This window comes from Macaca fascicularis, chromosome 13 (genome assembly GCF_037993035.2).
Source record: "Macaca fascicularis isolate 582-1 chromosome 13, T2T-MFA8v1.1".
Classification (NCBI taxonomy): Eukaryota; Metazoa; Chordata; class Mammalia; order Primates; family Cercopithecidae; genus Macaca; species Macaca fascicularis.
The window spans coordinates 92,972,736-92,993,667 of record NC_088387.1 but is presented as its reverse complement, the minus strand read 5'-3'; the positions used below and the strand labels follow the sequence as shown (position 1 = coordinate 92,993,667).

The 20,932-nt window shown below is 51.5% G+C and overlaps 1 protein-coding gene across 4 annotated transcripts in view; it reads right to left on the bottom strand.

The window, feature by feature from the left end:
* The window catches only part of ALK (ALK receptor tyrosine kinase), a 979,633-nt gene that overhangs the window by 36,316 nt on the left and 922,385 nt on the right, over window positions 1-20,932 (bottom strand). For 2 of the 4 annotated variants that reach the window (XM_065527229.2, XM_005576218.5), the window contains 11 exons: window positions 20,073-20,223; window positions 14,042-14,173; window positions 12,782-12,926; window positions 9,419-9,601; window positions 8,108-8,206; window positions 7,459-7,611; window positions 6,022-6,126; window positions 3,893-4,079; window positions 3,100-3,190; window positions 2,927-2,991; window positions 1,294-1,423 (listed from right to left, as the gene is read on the bottom strand). In XM_065527229.2, coding sequence (XP_065383301.1) covers window positions 1,294-1,423; window positions 2,927-2,991; window positions 3,100-3,190; window positions 3,893-4,079; window positions 6,022-6,126; window positions 7,459-7,611; window positions 8,108-8,206; window positions 9,419-9,601; window positions 12,782-12,926; window positions 14,042-14,173; window positions 20,073-20,223 — 1,441 coding nt within the window. Of the gene's footprint in view, window positions 1-1,293; window positions 1,424-2,926; window positions 2,992-3,099; window positions 3,191-3,892; window positions 4,080-6,021; window positions 6,127-7,458; window positions 7,612-8,107; window positions 8,207-9,418; window positions 9,602-12,781; window positions 12,927-14,041; window positions 14,174-20,072; window positions 20,224-20,932 lie in introns of those variants that run through there. The other 2 variants (XR_012422518.1, XM_045368614.3) reach the window with 2 other exon arrangements.

Genomic DNA, 20,932 nt, shown 5'->3' with positions numbered 1-20,932 from the left:
TTGAGTCCCTGTGAGCAGTGTGGTCAGGTTGGGCTTTCTGGAACCACTGGCTGTTGGTCCTTCCCCGCTTTCCTGGGGGCGGGAGGGTGGCCGCTGCTTTTACTGTGCAAGTCTTCCCTGTGATCCCCACAGTACAGTGGTTCCTGGAGGAAGCCTAGATCCTAACCCTGGGGCCTGCTCAGTTCCAGTTCCTGGTACCCAGGGCCTGCTGAAGACCTGCAGACCCAAGCATGGGCAGCTGGGCTCTGGGTCTGCCCAGGGTGCTATGTTTAATAATTTAGAACCACCTTTGAGATGTTCTAGTCCAATCCTCAAATCTCACCTGTGTGGATACCCAGGTTAAAGGTTTAAGACTGCCCTAAACCACATGGGTGTCTAATGGCCAAGTTGGGGCTGGAGCTTGGGATTCTTGGGTCCACCCTGGGTATCTTCACTTCCCAAGCTCTGTTAACCATAAGATGTGTGTAGCACCTTCCTAAATATGAGGTTGGAATGTCCAGGCATTATTATCCCTACTTGAGACATGAGGACAGTGGGCTCTGAATGAGTAGCTGCAGAGTGACCTGCCCGGGTCAGTTGCTTGAGTAGTGACATGGCTGGCATGAAAGTTCCCCTCTGTGTTTGTCTCTAGTTTGGTTTTCCAGAGTCAGCAGACCATGGGAATGGATCCAGGCTATAGAATGCAGATATGGTTTGGATTTGTGTCCCTGCCCAAATCTTACCTTGAATTGTAATCCCCATTGTTGGAGGAGGGGCCTGGTGGGAGGTGAGTGGATCATGGGTGGATTTCCCCCTTGCTGTTCTCATGATAGTGAATGAGTTCTCATGAGATCTGGTTGTTTAAAAGTGTATAGCACTTCCCCCTGCATTCCCTTCTTTCTGCTCCAGCCATGTCAGATGTGCCTCCTTCCCCTTCACCTTCTGCCATGATTGTAAGTTTCCTGGGGCCTCCCCAGCCATGCTTCCTGTACAGCCTGCAGAACTATAAGCCAATTAAACCTCTTTTCTTTATAAATTATTCAGTGTCAGGTAGTTCTTATATAAATGCAAGAATGGACTAACACAAATGCATTGCAGGAGCCTTGCACAAGCTCCTTGGGCCTGGGGCTTAGCCGTCATCTACCTCTGTCTTCTGTTCATTCTCTTCCAGTCAGTCACCCCCCTATCCAAGCCTAAAGTTGACTCCCTGGGTTCCACCAAGGAACTTGCTACCCAGGCTGCCCACTCTTGCTCCTTCCATCCTTGCTCCTGTCCTTGGCACAACAACTGCAGCAAAGACTGGTTCTCACTCACCGGGCGAGGGCGGGTCTCTCGGAGGAAGGACTTGAGGTCTCCTCCTGCCATGAGCTCCAGTAGGATGAACCGGGGCAGGGCCTGCAGGCTCACCCCGATGCAGCGAACGATGTTCTGGTGGTTGAATTTGCTGCAGAGCAGAGTGGGGTATAACCAAAATTAGCTGAGTCTGGGGGAATGTTAAATTGGGGGGAACAGGATACAAAGTTACATTTTCAGCAGCTACAATGTATAAATGCATTCTGTAAATAGGGGCAGCAGGGGTCCCGGGCTGAGCCTAAACCCAGAATCTCGCTGGTGAGCAGGTGGGAAGAACCAGAGCAGGCTCCACAGGAGTTCCGTTTGCAGGAGAGGGGCTGGAGGTGCGAGGATGTTGCTCAGGCACTTGGGTGAGAAAGTGTCTCGGGGGCAGGACGGTGTCTTTCTCAGATACTGGTGCACGGACTGGGCACTAGAATTCATGGTCGATTTCTCCCAGGAAGGTCTCAGGCAGAAGGTGAAGCAAAACAACTGCTTCTAAGAGAGACTGGGTGAGACTTGCCAGGTGACGGCATGTGAAACAGAGCCAGGAAAAGGGGATGGCCTCATAAGTCCATCAGTTTCCTGTGGATTCCTCATGGAGGGGACCAAGACTTGGGTTTTCTTGTTAACATGATCCCTTTAGAACACACAGGCAGTGGGGCCTAGGAATTCCACATGGGCCAACATGTGCATGCATGTGTGTGCATACACATACGTGTACACGCCCCCCCCAAGTGTTGAAAGACTGGGTGATTAGACACCAACATATAATGGTTAGTTACCACCAAGTAGTGAGATGGAGCGATTTGGGTCTTCTTCAATATAATCTCATACTTGCCAAGTTTTATTCATAATCAGGAATTACATGTATCATCAGAAAATAAATGTTATTTTGTGTGTTCTCCTGTGACTCCAGACCTCACAGCCATATCGCTCACACTGCCTGGCCTTGTTACCCCTGCCACTTCCACCAAGGGGACATCCCAATCTGCCCCCACCTGTCAGGACGTTCAGAGACTTCCTGGTGTGATGGGGGCCATGAGCCTCCACCTGATCTTGAGGTCAAACATCTGCCTCCTCCTTGAGGGGATCTGCTGCCACTGTGGATGCCCTCAGGAGCCACAGGCACTGAGACTCTCAGCTTAAATACAGACCCTGGAACCTCAAGTCAAAAGGTACAGCCAGCTGAGACTCATCCCTGCTGATGGGAGCCTAGGATGGGGTGGCCTTCCATCATATTCGGAGCACATTTACTGGGATTGGTGAAGGGTTTGGGAGGGAGATTGTATCTTGTACTGTCAAAGTCTAGCATGTTCCATTTCTTAAGAAAAAGTGAGGGAAGAAGAACCAATGGAGAACAGCAGGGAACTGGTTGCAGACCGTGACATCGGTGGGATTATTAGGCCACACAGATTTTGTTTCTGAAACAACCACCAGGGGTTGTTCCAGTCTGGTAAGAAGTGTCTAGAATGTTTGGGAGTCTCCTACTGGAGAAAAGGGGACATGCTGGGGACAACACCATTTCCCTTGGAGACGTCGATGTGTTAGAAACCTCTCCAGGTTCTTTGGGGCAGTGGGGATTTGGGGTGAGGGTGTCTCTCTGTGGCCTTACCTGATGATCAGGGCTTCCATGAGGAAATCCAGTTCGTCCTGTTCTGAGCACACCTCAGGCAGCGTCTGGGCAGAGAAGGGGAAGGTGGGGAGGAGGAGGAGGCTGTGAGCTGACAGCCGCAGCCTACAGAGTCTGCAAGCCAAGGGCAGGCTCAAGAGTGAGCCACTTCTTACCTTCACAGCCACTTGCAGGGGGCTTGGGTCGTTGGGCACTCCGGACACCTGGCCTTCATACACCTCCCCAAAGGCGCCATGGCCCAGACCCCTGTGCAAAGGAGAATACAAGATGAGACAGAGTCAAACAGGCCACAGTAATGAGGCAGCTGGGGCTCCTGAGCCCGGGGCTCACATTTAGTGGACAAACACAAGAGGCAGGGGATAACGTACACACTCAGGAGTAACACCCTCAACACGGCTGTGCTATGCAGTAAGAAGGATTCCAACCAGGGACTCATGACAATGGTCAAATGTTTATTCATTCAGTCAGTAGTTACTGAGTCTGATATTTGCCAGGGACACAGGGGTGTATGAACCATGGCTTTTCCCCGGGGAGGCTCATGCTCCTTTAGGACAGACATATCGCCGGGGGGTACTGGCTGGGGAGTATTGCCAGTGAGTGACAGAGAAAGGTACAGTTGCTCTAGATGCTCAGAGGAGGGGCCCTTTGCTCCCCTGCTCCCCTGGAGGGAAGCAGGGCCAGGAAGCCTTGGAGAGAGCATACCTCAATGAATTTTGAGGAGAGCCCTGGTTCTCCTCTCATTGTATAAACTCCATAAACATATAGGAGTTAGTGTAAACCAACACACATGGCCCTGAATGTCAAGGTTTGTCCTCCTAGGAGGGCTGGGGGTGCCCATAGGGAGGGCTCTGCTGACCTTTTGTGGCTGGAGGAGTCTGTGATGCTGTGATAACATTCAGCCCCTAGACTGCAGCCCCTCTCCTCCCAGGATGGCAGCAGGGCGCTCACCGAATGAGGGTGATGTTTTTCCGCGGCACCTCCTTCAGGTCACTGATGGAGGAGGTCTTGCCAGCAAAGCAGTAGTTGGGGTTGTAGTCGGTCATGATGGTTGAGGTGCGGAGCTTACTCAGCTTGTACTCAGGGCTCTGCAGCTCCATCTGCATGGCTTGCAGCTCCTGGTGCTTCCGGCGGTACACTGCAGATGGATGGTCAGCTGCAACATGGCCTGGACCAGGCAGCCTGGCCCTTGAAGCACTACACAGGCCACTTCCTACAGGAAGCCTCCCTGGATCTCCATATCCACCCCTGAGCTCTGAACCTTTCCATCACACTTAGAAATACTAACAAAATGATTCTAGATGTGAAGGTGTGTCTTTAATTGAAACATGATTTAAAGTAAATGTAAAGCTAAAAATCACAAACACAGAAAAGAATTATTTGTATTATACAGGGCAGAGTCATGTTAGTCTGGGTCCTCCAAGAAGCAGACTGGAGACGGGATTAGACCCAAGATGGTCTGCAGATTTTATTAGAAGAAATGCCCATGAGAGGAAATGGGGAGGGAGCCAGGGAAGGCCGGGCGAACCAGCAGACCGTGTTGCAAGTCTGACCCCATGTGAATGAGGGAGGGAGGGAAGGTTGGGTGGAAGCATCCTGGGTGCCATGCAGCCTAAGGAATTTTCAGCAAGGCCCTAAGGGGTTCTGGAGCCAAAGTCAGCCATCAGAGGAGTCCCACGGCTCCCAGGAATTGGCCTGCCTTAGTATTTCTGCTGTGCCAGCCACGGGGTAGGGCAGCTTCGCTGCAATCACAGCAGTGGGTTTGAGGGTGCAGCTGGGATCTTGGTCAATTGTGTTTCCTATAGTTGGAGAACTGCCAAGCCGCAGAGTTGGAGAAGAGCCACATAATGAAAAGATCTCTAAACTGGTGTCTGGGGATCTGAGCTCTAATTCCGCCTCTTGTTACTTACAAGCTGAGCCGTGAGGACCAGGTCACAGGACCTCTTTGGACAGTAGTTTCCCTCTCTGTAAGCAGGGATGGTAACTCCTGCCCTGTTTCCCTAACCACTCCCACTCCCCACCCCCAGGGTTGTCAATGAAATGAATTCACCAACGTAAAATGGTTTTGAAAAGTTCTAAAGAGCTCTACCAATGTGAATGACCATTATCACTCCTACGTGTGAGGATGTGCTGGAAGGCAAACTCCAGGGGAGCCAGAACAACACTGTGATTCAGAGGGTAGATTCTGTGTGTAAAGCCCAGCACCCCCAACACACGGGCCAGGGCAAACGAGTCACCCACTATGTGCTCAGTTCCCTCCTCTATGCTATGGACCGACCATGATCAGATTAGGGTTACTCGAGGATCGAATGAACTGAAATGTGTAAATTGCTGAGCATGTAGTAACCATGCAACAAGTGTTAGCTCCTGTTATCCTGTCCCTTTGGGGGATGGCACCATATGGGGACGCAGCGTGTGCTGCCATCTCCCTTCTACTGGAAGATCCCTTTGCCTGCAGGGGCCTGGCCTGTGAGGGCTCCCAGGACCCTTTCCCTCTGCCCTATTCAAGCCTCTGCCCATCTGTACTGGGCATGTCTCTGCCAGCAGTAAGGGCTGGTTGGGACCACACTGAGCTCTCTGTGACCTGCAGGTCAGCTCACCTTGGCTCACAGGCTGAACAGAAATATACTCAGAAACCGATCTTTCCATCTCTCTGCCTGGAGGGTGGTGGAGGACTGGTTTGGAGAAGAGTGGGCTAGTGCATTATACAGGGTGGGAGCCAAACAGGAGCTGTGCCCGCGGAAGCACATGGGAGCTAGAAGTGACGTCTAGGGGTGGGGACGAGCTTTCCCCATCGTGATGGACACTGAAGAGAGCTCCCCACCCCCTGATCAGCCAGAGGATACACACGGGGCTGAGGTGCAGAATCAGGGGCTCCTCAGGGAACTGCAGCTGCTCTGGTTGGGGGAAGGTTGGGAGCTTCGGTTTTGGCTTGGCCTGGGCTTCCCTAATCACCACCCCACCGAGTTCCAGGGACTAGCATAATGAAGTGACACCCTGGCAACCGTGGCACAGCCTGAGACACTATTCCGTCCTGCCTTCCCGCCCCCTTGGGAGTCCCTGGGGCTCTGTGCACTCACCAATCATGATGCCGGAGAAAGCCAGGACCAGGGCAGCCACGAGGGCAGAGGTCACCACGGAGAGGATCAGTGAGAGTGGCAGGTGCGGCTCCGGGGTGGGCGACACTGGAAGACAGGTCCTAGTGGGGCACTGACAACCACACCCGTTCTCCTTTGAGCTGGTCCCAAGTCAAAAATAACCTCTCCAGCTGTGACAAAAACTACCTGCTCCCTCCCATCTTTGGAGACCTTGTCACACTTCTCTTTTCAGAGAATCACGAGCAGGACCAGACTCATCCTGTTTTTACAAGCTTTTAGCTGTAGCTTTTGAGTGGAGGGAAATTTAACAGGGATGAATATCAATGGCGGGACGTTGGTTAAAACATGAGCTGCACAACTACAGGGTGAGGATGGAAGGTGAAACGAAAGTAGATCTGGAAGAGATGTGGGGACCGCAGGTGACCAAACAACAGGGTGCGCTCTAAGTAACACCCTCTGAGGCTAAATTACTTCCCTGTGGCCCTGAGGCACTGGGCTTAGAGTGGGGAGTGGGCCTGTGCCCTCTGCTGGCCAGACCACACGGAGGCATCGTGCTTGGTACTGGACACTACATTTCAAAAGGGACATCGACAATGGAACACATGCAGAAGAGGGACACCAGTGCGGTGTGGAGAGGAGACACAAAACTGCATCTTGTATGAACTGCTGCAAACAAACAGGTTATTTAATCTGAAGAAGAGTTAAAGGAGGAGGATTGGGCCAGGTGTGGTGGCTCATGCCTGTAATCCCAGCACTTTGGGAGGCCAAGGCGGGTGGATCACCTGAGGTCAGGAGTTCGAGACCAGCCTGGCCAACATGGTGAAACCCTGTCTCTACTGAAAACATGAAAATTAGCCTGGCATAGTCGCAGGCGCCTGTAGTCCCTGCTACTCGGGAGGCTGAGGCAGGAGAATCGCTTGAACCTGGGAGGTGGAGGTTGCAGTGAGCCAAGACCACATCATTGCACTCCAGTCCAGGCAACAGGAGTGAAACTCTGCCAAAAAAAAGAAAAGGAGGAGGATGGGAGCACTGCCTTCTTACACTGCACATGAAAAGCTGCTGCGGTAAGGAAACCTAGGAGAGGAAGGTTAAGGGGACAGGGCTCCGGCTCTGAAACTGCCCAAGGGAACAGAGCACCTTAGGAGCAGTGAGATCCCTGTCACTGGGCATGTTTAAGTGGGGGCAGAATGGCCCCTCAGTGGGGATGGTATTCTATACCAGAGGACTTTTAAGACTCCTTCAGGAGCCATGGCCCACCTTTTACACAGGGGTCAGAGCGCTTGAGCTGTCGCAGGTAGGGGAGGTAAGACAGCTTACAAAACCGAATCCAGGGTGTCCTGGAACCCAGAAACCACTTGTGGTCATGCGCCAAATCTCAGGCTGTCTGCCCCTCTGCCTCCCCCGGCCCCGCCCCCTTACCAATGCAGGAGACGCCATCCTCTGCCAGCACTGTCCCGTGGTCACAGAAGCAGATGACCTTGTGGCTTTCAGTGTCCATGTGACATTCGTCTACCTCACAGTGACTGCAGTTTAGATAATGCTTAATATTCACTTCCCCATGGCCTTCCATCACTGGTGACAAGGAGGCAGGGTCAGTCACCGGCCGAGCCTGCTTCCCCACTCCCAGCCTCAGTACTGTGTCTCCAGGTGGTCACTGTGGGTGCTCTGGTCCCTGTTCCTAGGTCCCATAGCCACTGGAAGCACAACTGTGTAGGGGAGTCTTCCTGTGCATATGGAGAGTGCAGTGGAGGCAGCTGGCATGGGTGCCTATGGATGTTTGCATTTGTGCCGGTGGTGGGAGGAAGCCCACACATGTGATCTTTAGGTTGGCTGGTGCAGGTATTGGGCTATTGTTGTTACCTTTCCTAGGATTCTGCCTCTGCATTCATATTAAAGCACGCATCCTGACTTCCAGAAAATGTGGTGACCTGCGCTATAGGAAGCTTGCCTGCCAGGGACCCATAATTGTGCCTCTGTATCCTGGATACACGTCAGAGACTCTGAGGCTTCAGCTGGGTGGGAGGACTGACCTAAGGAAGTTTGTTCTGCTGCCTGGAAGAGGGGCTACCTTTTAAAGCTGGGGTGTACAGGATGCCCAGTGGACTGATGAAGGAAACCCCATCTTCCCCATCCATTTCGGGGTCATTGTTTGAGGCTGCATTGCCGCCTGAGTAGCAAACCAGAGCAGAGTTTAACATGGGGGGTGGGTGCCAAAATCAACACACATGCACGTCAGCGGGGCATGCAGCTCTGGCCAAAGTTAGGGGGTCACTGGGGCTTCAGGGATAGGGATATGGGGAGGGAAGGGAGGCTCAGGGCACAGAGGCTGCACATGGGATTTGGCCCAGTAGATGCTGGGTGTGTGGCCACTTTCCCCTCAGGTCCAGGCCAGCTCCGATGGAGGAGGGGCCTCTACCACTCTGCTGGGGGCCCACTAAGAAGTGGTTAATGTGAGCAAGAGTCTAAAAGTTCTAGTCCTTCTAGGCTGGGATACGCCCGTGGTGCCTCTCCCAGGACTGGTCAGGATGAGGAGTTGCTCTCCAGCCCCACTGGGTCAGGGTTGGGGTGTGGCGGGGTGTGGGGATTGCGGGAGATGAGCCCCTGTACCCTAAGGCTCCTGTCCCTCCTTTCACCTGGGGCTGGGCTATCTTTGGGCTCCCCCCTCGGGCTCCTCCCACCCACCCAGCTTGGAAAAGAAGAGCATGTGGTTAACACAAGCATCTTACAGACAGCGTCAAAGCAAAACACAGACACGAACACCACAGAGCATGCATGCATTCGTCCTAATCTGTGGGGAGCGGGGAGCCATCGTCTCCCAGCCTCTCAGCTTCAGAAGGCTCTGCTGACTGTGCTCTGAAGCCCAGATGAAGCAGCTGGGGTCAATGGCCGGCTGCTTGCTGAAGGGCCGGGCTAAGCCTGCCTGCAGTTGCCCTCGGGAGTAGCTCTCGTCAGCAGGAACAGCAGCGCCTTTCACGAAGCTGGTGGGCTGGGGTAGGGAGCAGGAGTGAGGAGTCCATGAAACCACCAACCAGCCCCTTTAGGAGCTGGCTTGGCCAGGTCATCCAAGGGAGGCTGGGGGAGCCCTTACGGGTCACTCAGAGACTAGTCTGGAAAACCAAAGCCTCTTTATCATCGACTTTGGGGGAGATCAAGAATCACATGGGATCTTGATGTTGTCGCTGAGGAAGCCTGGAGGCAGGATGCTGGCTCGAGAGCCAACACCCTGCCTCCGGCAGGTCCAGCCAGGCGGAGAGGGAGGCGTGCAGTCACATCACAGTCCACACTTGGGCAGGCCAGGGGAGGGCCGGGAGAGGGCAGGGAGGTGAGGAGCCTAGGACTAAGGGGGGGGAGTGACACCTTGAACACGAATCATCTTTACCTATATATCCTCCGCCTCCTCCACCTGAGGAGCACCCCCCTCCACCCCCTCCGAAACCCCCTCTTGTCTCCCACCCCCACTTCTTCATGGCCTGGGGGCAGGAATGTCCTCCGGTGGCACCCTCCAGCAAAGATTTTCCGGCCCAGAGCAAGGAAGTGTTATCATTCCAGCCACCTCCACCACCTGCGGGAAGAGATAGGGAACCCGCGTGAGGATGCTGGCCAGAAGGATGGAGGACGCCTTGGAGGGTGCCCGCACCAGCTCCAGCTCCCGGGGCCCATCTTCAGTAGGAAAACCACAGTAGGAAAACCAGGAGGCTGCTTGCCCTAGGGAGACCTGTTTGGCCACAGCTGAGTACACCCAGATGAGAGCGTGCCTTGTACCCCTGCTTCCTGCCAGTCCTCTCTGGCTCAAAAGGAGGGGCTGTGCTTGGTTAAGGATCGGGGGAGGTGGGCAGACAGGCAGCATGGTGACTAAACTCGTTCCTCTATCTTCTCGTCATGTCAGCCAAGCCCCATAGTGCTGGACCTTCATTTCATTAACTGCCTCCCATCCTAACAAGAAATGGGACTCATCAGTCTTTGAGCAGCCAAATGTCAAAACCCTGCACTAAAGTTCCTTGCAGGAATCCTGGACTAGGCACCACAGAGCCCACTGCTGTCTAAGAAACCATGGGCAAGAATGCCCATTCTGAGCCTGTGTTTCTTTACTTGTAGCTTGGGGATAATAAGACCCAGCTCATGGGGTTGATGTAAGATCAAAGGAGACAGTGAGTGTATGAAATGCTCCACAAACTGCCAGGGGTGAGGAGTGTCAGGGGCTTGAGAGGCAGAACACATGCGTGCAGACAGCCTCACACCTCGGCTCAGCCTGCTTAGAGGTTCTCCAGGGCCAGGCTCTCAGGAACCGCTCCAAGGTCAGGAGCAGAAGCCCTGGTCGGTGGAGGACGATGCCCTGGCAACAAAGGCAGCCTCGGGGCTGTGCTTCCCAATGACTGGGGCTGCTTTGGGCCCTTGCAAAGGAAGCTATCTACAGAGCCGAGGTTGAGTGTAGCCACAGGTTGACCACAAGAAATCTCTTCTGCTAACCTTTGAGATTCCAGGACACCCCCTATCCCTACTGTTCCATAGGACATTTGAACAGACATCTACAGTTGTCCCTCAGTATCTGTGGAGGATTGGTTCCAGGATCCCTCCATCACACCAAAATAAATGTCCCTTTATATAAAGTGGCATAGTATTTGCACATTCTCCCATTAAAAAAATCATCTCTAGATTACATATAATACCCAATACAGGGTAAATCCTATGTAATAGCTATTGTATTGTTTAGGGAATAAGTCTGTACATGTTCAGTAAAGACATAATCATCTTTTTTTTTTTTTTTTTGAATATTTTTGATCTGTGGTTGGTTGAATCCAACGAACACAGAACTGATGGATAGGAAAGGGTGACTATATCCTAAAAACCCTAAAACCCTTTCTGCTGCAGCGATGATGTGTGGCGGGGACCTGGACATTGATGGGGGAAGGTGGAAACAGCAGTGTGTGTGTCTGCCGGAGCCCTGCGGGTGAACCGGCCTGGCAGGGTTTCTGGAAGCACTTGTGGCCGAGATTCCTTGGGACCCAGAGGGACCTGTAGGTGGGATAACTGTCTTGCTAGAAAGAGGAAGCCAGGTTTTGAAAATGAAGCTGAGGTCAGGAACAAGCTTGAATCTAGAATGGGGACAAGCAGAGCTGAGGCGTGGCCATCAGGCAAGCTGGGGGGACTTTGTCAGCCATGAAGCCTGCAGGGTGGGTGCTGAGCTTGGGTTTCGCTGTCCTCCCTTCTGCTCTCAGAGGAGGGTGTGGGCCTGTCAAGGCGGTTGTCATGTGGCAGAGGGAAGGCCCCTTAGGCGCGATAGGGGCCAGAAGTTGGCTCTGGTGTTTGTGCAGGGCTGTGAGCAAGTGCATAATAAATAAATCAGAATGAGATGGTGGAGACCATGTGCTGTGCTTTCATCCTGCTCAGCCCCCAGCGGAGGAGGTTTCTGACCCCACACCCATCTTGCAGCCTTCGAGCAAATGTGTGGAAAGGAAAATAACCCATATCAAAATCAGAACAACGGTGTTTTAAAAATACGAATTGAGTCTGGCCAGAAGCAGTGGCTCACGTGTGTAATCCCAGCACTTTGGGAGGCCGAGGCAGGCAGATCACTTGAGGTCAAGAGATCGAGACCAGCCTGATCAACATGATGAAACCCCATCTCTACTAAAAATACAAAAATTAGCTGGGTGTGGTGGTGCGTGCCTGTAATCCCAGCTGCTCTGGAGGCTGAGGCAGAAGAATCGCTTGAACCCACGAGTCAGAGGTGGCAGTGAGTCGAGACCGTGCCACTGCGCTCCAGCCTGGCGACAGAACAAGACTCCGTCGCAAAAACAAACAAACAAATGAACGAACAAAATTGTCTCCATCACTAAACAGCTCGACCATGTTGAGAAAAACAAGAGTCATCAGGCCTTGGTGAGCCCATTGGCTCTCCTGTAAAACAGGAATGGTATCCGCCTGGAAGCCTGCAGCGTTGTTTTGACAGCACATGTGCAACAGCGGCAGAGGTGCTTCAGGGTTTCTCAGGTGCTGGCACTCGGTAGGGGTGCTGCGAACGTCACTGGAGAACCTCATGGTGGACCCATGACTGTTTCTACTCTTCTATCTCTAGCTGTTCTCAATTGAGAGACAGTTTGCACATTTGTTTTAATTAATCCCAAATCTTAAATGCCTTCTAAGATCCTCCCACAGTCTGATTGTATGGAAAAGAAAATACAAAAAGGAATTGCATTTTCTGTCTTTGGGGTGGCTGACTTTAGAGGAATCAGGGAACTGATACTCTCTTCCCTGCCTGTCTCGCATTGTTGTGCTTCTGGCTCCCACTAATGAAGGAAGAGAGCTCAGCCGTGGAGAGTCAAGAAGGAGATTTTCCAGTGGCGTATGCTTGGGTCTGGCAGCCCTGGGCCTGGAGGTCTGTACCATAGGGGTCTAGGGGGCCTGACATTGTCCAGAATTTTTTCATCTGCCCCTGGAGGAAGAAGAAATCTCCGGGGGAGGCTCTAACAGTTGCATGTTGGTAAAACCCAGGGAGGGTCAGCTGGCTGATTGACGGCTGCTCCCTGCCTCACTTTCTCAGTAACCTTCTATAAGTCCAAGCTCCAGGTCAGCAGGACGGCCTGCAGGGCTCCCAGGGTGCTGCCTGCCCTCCCTCCCTGGATATTGGGACCAGGCATCCCAGGTGCCAGTGACTGAGATGCCCTCAGGCATGCGATGGCATCAGGGCCCAGCTGAAAGCCTGGGAGAGGTTCCGGGAGAGGGCATGCTTGCGGCGCTTTACCTGCGGCTCCGGAATTGCCGTTCAGCCCTAGAACCGAGGAGTTATTCTCCAGTCTCTCTGGGTGGAACGCGTCTGTCTTGGCCCCATAGGCCCTGCCGCCACCTCCGGCTGCAATGATCAGGGGCACCGGCACTCCATCCTTCATCTGACCGGGGAGATGTTGAGACATTGAGAAACCCAGCTGTGCTTCCCCGTGGAGCCCCCAAGCCTTGGTTAACTCAGCCTGACTGAGGGTTTGCTGGGCAGTGGGGTGACCTGGTGACCTCTCAGTGGTCTGAGGTGGTTTGCGGACTCTGAACCCTTGTTACAATAGCCCATCGACTCCACAAGCTTCTCTATCAGTCAGGGTTCAACCAGAGAAGCAAAACCTATACACCAAAAGCAAAATATATATACCAGGAGGTGCGGGTTGATCTTAGAGGCTGCTTCCTCTGCTTCCTCCAGCTCCGTTCCTGAAGCTCCTCAGACTGGCCTCAGAGGTCTGGATGCTGGTGATTAGAAGCAGGTCTCTCTGTACTCTCTCTCCCTCATTCTTAGGGGTCTCTGACTCTGGCCCCCAAAGATTCAAGATTAAGCCCTCAGCATCACAGTCCTGTGGGAGGACCTAGCAGGTGGCCTCGGTCTTCAGTTTCTGGCCTGGCTGTGATGATGTCAGAAAAATCTACCTTAGGACAGAGAGCTGGTCCAGGAGGGCACAGTAGGACCCTCTGAAAGTAGGATGGCAAAGGCTGTGCATGGTGAAATTGGGCTGCTGTATCAGTAAGAGAAGAGTCTACCCTTTCCTGGACAGACAATCTATATCGCTCTGGATCTCAGTCTGCTCATTTTTATTTTTTAATTCTTTTATTGGTTTTAGAGACAGGGTCTTGCTCTGTTGCTCAGGCTGGAGTGCTATGGCGTGATCACAGCTCATTGTAGCCTTGAACTCCTGGACTCAAGCGATCCTCCTGCCTCAGCCTCCCAAGTAGCTAGGACTACAGGTGTAAGCCACCACAAGTGACTAATTTTTAAATTTTTTTTTGGTAGAGACAAGGTTTTGCTATGTTGTCCAAGCTGATCACGAATTCCTGACCTCAAGCGATCCTCCTGCCTCGGCCTCCCAAAATGCTAGGACTGCAGGAATGAGCCACTGCACCTGACCCTGCTCATCTTTAAACGGGGATAAGAGCATCTGAGGTGTTTCTGTCCCAGGGCTGTCATGAGGCTCTAACATCGCAGATTCACAGAAACCTGGTGGAAATCTGGCGGTGTAGACCTTACCTTAAATACGTAGGTGGCTCCACCCCCTCCTCCTCCTCCTCCTGCCCACTCATGCACGCTTCTGTTCACACGGATTTCTTCTTCTATCACATTGTTCTCTCCAATGCAGACTTTCTGGATTAACTGGTTTGTCTGTAGAAACAAAAAGCATGTTAGGTTTGTGGCCAAACCGGAGTTCTCCACTTTGCAGCAGACAGAACTTCTAGGCTTAAAAACAGGATCTGACTCTCTCTCAAAAAAACTTACAGTTGAGTTTAGGAGGCAGAAAAATACACTAATAACTGTCCCTCTGGGCAGTGTTGGGGAAGGACCACAAGGATGGCTTAGACAATAAATGGCTTAGGAGAAACTGGGAGCGAGAGAGCAAGGTTTTATTGCTGTGAAGACTGCCTGTAGGAGGCGACTTTTAGTTGAGCCTTGAAGGATAGGGAGGTTTTTTTTGTTGCTGTTTGTTTGTTTGTTTGTTTTTCACAGAGAGTAGGGCAAAGTTATGTCATTGCAAGAACAAAGAATGGCATGAGCCCAGAGGGAAGTGGGTGAATGGGGTGTGTGGGGGAAAAGCACAAGGGTCTCTTTGGTCCAGAAGTCTATCAGGACAGAGAGATTGTCCAGGATGACCTGTTTCCATCCTGTGGGGTGAAGAGATCCGAGAAAGAATGGGGAAGTCCTATGTGGTGAGATGGGGCTGGAGGGAGTGTAAATTAGGTGGGTAGAGACAATTGAACTGAACAGTCTGATCGTGGCTAGAGGCCTTGAAGGCACTGCGAGGAGTGGACTTCATTCTCTACGACAGCCATTCTCTCACTGAGAGCCATCGAGGTCTTCTGAGAAGTCACAGCTCTGAAGCATCAGGAGGAGAGAAAAAAACCACAAAGGCCAGACTCAAGTTTTATTCCCAGTTCTTCTCTGGGAAAATCAGTTCTCCTTTTTGGACATCTCATTCCTCCTAGCTAATGTTCCATTTCTTCCCTCCGGAATCCCTGGCACAGCCCTCTGCTTGCCTTGTAGAGTGAGCCCTGCAATCAGGTAGTCTGGATTCTCCACCCACCCCGGGAAACCGTGACAGGGGCCCTTGATCTCTCATCCTCCAGTGTGGCTGGGAATAAAGACAACACAGGTCATCGTGGCATTTACTGAGGGTAGCACAAGTAAGGCGTCTAGTGGAGCGCCTCATGTACAGTGGGAACTGAGTAAATGGCTGCTATTCTTATCTGTTTTTTGAGACAGAGTCTTACTCCATGCAATGGCACGATCTCGGCCCACTGCAACTTCTGCCTCCCGGGTTCAAACAATTCTGGTGTCTTAGCCTCCTGAGCAGCTGTGACTACAGGTGCGCACCACCATGTCCCGCTAATTTTTGTATTTTTAGTAGAGGAGGGGTTTTGCCATGTTGGCCAGGCTGGTCTTGAACGCCTGACCTCAGGTGATCCGCCCGCCTTGGCCTCCCAAAGTGCTGGGATTACAGGTGTGAGCCACTGTGCCCAGACAGCTGCTGTTTTAATTTAGATTCACTTCTGGGCCCACATATGCTCCTGGTTGGGGCTAAGGTATGAGAGAGCCCTCAAGATTGTGCTGGAGATTTCTGTAACAGAATCCTGGAATCCCTGAAGAAGGAGGATGGTGCTTCAAAAACAGCCACGCCTGCTTGTTGGCCACCATAGCTCAGACGAATTCTTCAAACATCAGCCTGACCTCGGAGGAAAGTAACTTTTCTTTCACTTAATAGAAAAAAAGCCAGTAAAACATCACATTTCCATCGATGCTGCTTCATAACCAGCCAGTGGATGCAGCCATTCTTCTTGAGCCACTTCTTAGGCTAAAGCACTCAGGGGTGCCGGCAATGAGTACTACAGAAATTTCCAGATAAATAGCCGAGAAGCAATTTGTTCCATGGCGTTTTGGATTTAATGATGGAAATAATTTGATATTTCTTAGAGTGGATTTAGTGTGGGTGGAAGGCTCTGAATTGCTGTTGTAGAGAGCTGGCATTTCCCGTACGTATGTGCAGCTATGTCCTGGCCTGGGGGGAGACTCCTGGGAGGAGCCTGCTCACTGCCACCTGGCACAGGCATGAGTTGCAAGGAATGTGCCCTGAGGGTTGGCCTTGGGGATGAGCTGTCAGCTGGGCAGCGTGCAGGATTCGGGGTCCAGTCTGGGTTCTTTTTTTTTTTTTTTTGGAGACAGGGTCTCACTCTGTCACCCAGGCTGGAGTGCAGTGGCAGGATCATAGCTCACTGTAGCCACGAACTCCTGGGCTCAAGTAATCATCCTGCCTTAGTCTCTGGAGTAGCTGGGACTACAGGCACAAGCTACCAGGCTTGACTAATTTTTCTTTTTTCTTTTTTTTAGAGACAGGGTCTTGCTATGTTGCCCAGACTGGTCTCTGACTCCTGGCTTCAAGTAGTTCTCTTGCCTCAGCCTCCTGAGTAGCTGGGAGTACAGGTACGAACTACCATGCTCGACTAATTTATTTATTTATTTTTTTGAGACAGGGTATTGCTATGTTGCCCGGGCTAGTTTCTAACTAAGTGATTCTCCTGACTCAGCATTCTCAAAGTGTGGGATTATAGGCATGAGCCATCACACCCTGCTCAGTCTGGGTTCTTGACGCCTCTGCCAGAGATTTGCTGGGCTATACTAGGTGAGGCACCCCGCCTCCCTGGACTTGTCTCCTCATCTGGAGATGGAGGGGCTGCCCAGTCTGAACCAGCGGTGCTAAGAAGGTCCACCCCCTCAGCCTCTGCTCCATCTCCTCTCTTGGCTGGTGGGCAGCAGTGGGACCTATGGGATGCCCTCCCCTCGTGAACAGATCTGGAGATTGCTGGGATAGGGAGGAGAGAGCAGTGGGGCTTGAGGATGGGCTTTCCTGTAGTTAGAGCCTGGACCCATGCTCATCACCCCGCCCCTGCTTCTGGTGTCTCCTTTAGATCAGGTGGGGATGGGAAGCGGTCAAGGCTCTTGCTGGACCAGTAGCAGCGTTCGGAGGAGCTGCTGCCCTTTCCTCACTTGACTTCCAGGACTCCCCATCCTCTTGTATCCTCTCCTACCTCCCTGGTTCCTCTTTTTCGTCCCCCTTTGCTGGTTCCTCTTCTTTTCCTGACCTCTAAATGTTGAGGGTCCCTTAAGTTCAGTCCTTGCTTTCTTCTCTATCTGTACTGCATCCTAGGCAATCTCATCCTGTCTCAACTTTATGCTAATTTCTCCCATATTTATATCTATTTATATCCCCAGCCTGGACCTCTCTCCTGAACTCCAGTGGCCTGGTTCCCATCATCCACCTGTCTGCCTGTGGCTGTCTACCAGGCCTCTACAACTCAGCATGTCTGATATTGAACTCCTGATCTTACCCCCAAATTTGCTCCTTCCACAGTATTCCCTAAGTCACGTGATGGCAGCTCCCTTCTTCCAGTGGCTCAGGCACAACTTTTGGAGTCATCCTTGACTCTTTTCTTTCTCTTAATTTCTCATTCAATCTGGCAGAAAATCCTTTTGGATTTGACTTTGAAATTACGCCCAGGATTCAACCACTTTTCATCCCCTCCACTGTTACAATCCTAGTCTAAGCCATCATCATCTCTTGCCAGGATTAATGCCATAGCCTTCGAATTCACTGTCTTGACCCTTCCCCTGTGTCCACAGATTCTTCAATGGTAGATTCTTCACATTGCAGCCAGAGGGAGCTTTTTAATACACATACCACATTATGTCACCATTTGCCTCAAAACCCTCCTATGGCTCCAACATGTCTTAAAGTGGCCTGATCCAGTCCTATTACCTCTGCCTCATCTCTTACCTACCCTTCCTTTTGCTCCCTCTCCTCTAGCCTGAGTGTTCCTTGAGCATCGACGAACCTCTGGGACGTGGCCTTTGCTGGGGTCACTGTTTCCCCAGATATTCCCCCTTCCCTCTCCTCAAATGTCAGTTCCTTGAAAGCTAAGATTTTTCTTTTGTTCACCAATATATCCCACGTTCCTGTAACAGGGATGGCACAAAGTAGGTGCTCAATAAATATTGGTTAAATACATTTGAATGAATTGAGTGCTGTCTGGATTGTGGGCTGGCTCTTCATAATATCTGTCTTGCAGGGGATGGTAATGGTGGGATTTAACATTTAGAACAGACTCGGCGGCCTAGGGGACATTTGGAAATGTCTGGAGGCTTTTGTGATTGTCATTTCTGGGGGCTGTTACTGGCGCCAAGTGAGCAGAGGATAAGGATGCTGCTAAACATCCTGTAATACACAGACAGACTCCCGCCTCTAGCCACAAAGAATTACCTGCTCCAAAATGCCAATAATGCCACTGTTGAGAAAGCCTGATTTAGACTCATGCCACCAGGGGAGGTTTGGAAGGAACTGGAGAAGAAAAGGGCTGAGGGCTGTGTGTGGGCACATGTGTTGCAGTTAAGGGTGGGCAGGAGGATTCTAGCAGGAGCTGGAGCCCATTTCCAGCACAGGAGCTCCAGCGTGGCCAGGTACATAGAAGGGCAACTCCCCACTGCCCCCATAGATGTACAGTTGAACCAGCAAAGCTGCCACATCCGGCAGTTTAATTATTTTTTATTTTTATTTATTTTTGTGACAGAGTCTTGCTCTGTTGCCCAGGCTAGAGTGCAGTGGTATGATCTTGACTCACTGCAACCTCTGCCTCCCGGGTTCAAGTGATTCTTGTGCCTCAGCCTCCTAAGTAGCTGAGACTACAGGTGTGCGCCACTAGCTTGGCTAATTTTTGTATTTTAAGTATATACATGGTTTCACTGTGTTGGCCAGGCTGGTCTTGAACTTCTGACCTCAAGTGATCCTCCCGCTTTGGCCTTCCAATGTGCTGGGATTACAGGTATGAGCCACTGCACCCAGCCCCTGCAGTTTAATTCTTAGAGTCCCCTTCATTCTCTTGAGAATTGTGTCTAGACACCATTTTTTCTGCCTAGGGAGAACTGGAGATGGAGGTAGTGCCTGACAAGGGCCATTTTCCCCCCTTTCCAAATGCCTGCTCAGGGGTGGAGGTGTGAAGCCACAGGGAAGACAAGTTACTCTCCCCACAGGCCCCCGCTATGCCTTGCCCGACCAGCAGAGGGAGCTGCCCTCTGTCCCTGGCCGAGAATCGCCTCCTCCCGCCTGCTTGGGAACTTCCTGTGCGTCCACAACGTTTGAAAGCTAGTAGGTTGATTAATAAAAATAATAAAGTGCAGCAACCCCGAGGAACAACTAGATTTCAATTGAATTTTTAAAAAAGACGCGGTCCTGTGAAAAGACATAACTGATTACAGTCCAATCAAGTGAAAGTCCGTTGCAGAAGATAATGCAATCTTTCTGCTTAGATGAAAGAATTACATTAGCACTCAATAAATTCCTGTGAAAATTACAGCAGCCTGCAATTTAATGGCTTAATATATTATATTAGGTTGGAAAGTCCCAATTATAGTTGCTAAATAAAAGTTGGAGTTGAGATATTTTTTATGCAAAAGGTTGCACTAGCTAAGCTTACTTCTATCGTTTCGCCTTAACCCCGAAGGGGCAGAAGGGAAAGGCTGAACTCTACTTTTCATGCTTCCTCAGCTCCTGGTCCAGAGCCTGGCTCTTAGGAGCCCTGAATTTATTTTGTGGAAGTAAACTGCTTTCTCGGGAGCCCCTCTTCCCACATCTCTCTGCCAAGGATGCTCTCATATAAGTTTCTGGAGAAGGATCCGGGGCTCCTGGGTGCTAGAACATGCCTCAGCCCCTTTTCCCAAGCAAAAGCTGTGATTCAGGTGAGGGAGGGTGGGGCCTGACCCAACCAGAAGATTCACCCTGCAGGGTGCTGAGTTCCTGCTAGGATGGCCAGCCCTGCCAGGTCCTGCCTCCCCCCAGCACAGGCAAGAGGTGAACCACTGGGGTGCTGGGAGTTTGCATAACTGCTGTTTAATTACTCTTTGCTGTCTCATTCTCCTGGTATGAACTTCCAGGAGGAGGGTGTTGAGTGCTGGTGCCTCCAAGAGGCCTCCCCGGAGCCTGAGAGAGTGCAGATGAGAAACCCCTGCTCTGGGCACTTACACTGGGGCAGGCGTCCTCTCCCTGCTGCCCAACCAGGATGTACAGCGTGTCGTCTTTCTCCAGGTTGAAGATGCCCAGCACAGACACGCCGTGGGACCGCATCATGGTGTTCTTCCCGCCTTTCCCGCCAGCAGCTCCGTAGCCCGAGATGCTGTAATGGGACAAAGAACGTTGGCGCCCGCTGTGGTATGAAGACTCTCCCCATTCCTGCCAACCCAGCAGCTTCCAGTGGGCTGAGCACATCCCCGTCATGGTCTGAGGGTTCTCCCCCATATCAGTCCCTGCAGAAAGGGAATCCTCTCCGCGTCTTCAGGAGAGGATGGTCAAGTTTAGGGAGGGAGAGGGAGTTACCTCAGTCACAGAACTAGGAAGGTTAAAGACTAGTAAAGGGTGCAAGAGAGAAAGAGAGGAAAAGGGCAGGGAGGAGAGAGGGAAGAAGGGAGAGAAAAAGGGGGGAGAGAGAGGGAAACAGCAGAGAAAGAGAAGACTATATGAATGTGGCATATTGGGGTGATGACTTTCTGAATACCTAGGATTTCCTCTTTATGGTTTTCTCTCCTTGTCCCAGATCAATGGACTCATGTGACCTTAGACAAGTAACTTCCCTATTCCTCATCTATAATATGGGGATAATAAGTGAACTTGCCTCCTAGCCTACATGTGTTATGAGGATTAAAGAAATTAAGACATGTGGTCTTAGAATTGTGGCTAATAAGCACTCAATAAGTATTACTTAATTATTATTATTATTATTAATGATGGTAGTAGCCATAATTGACTTGGTACAAAGTTGTAAAGTCTCTCCATGGGGTCTGGAAACAAGGAGGTTCCACACAGAATGATTGAGGAAAGCAGTGTGT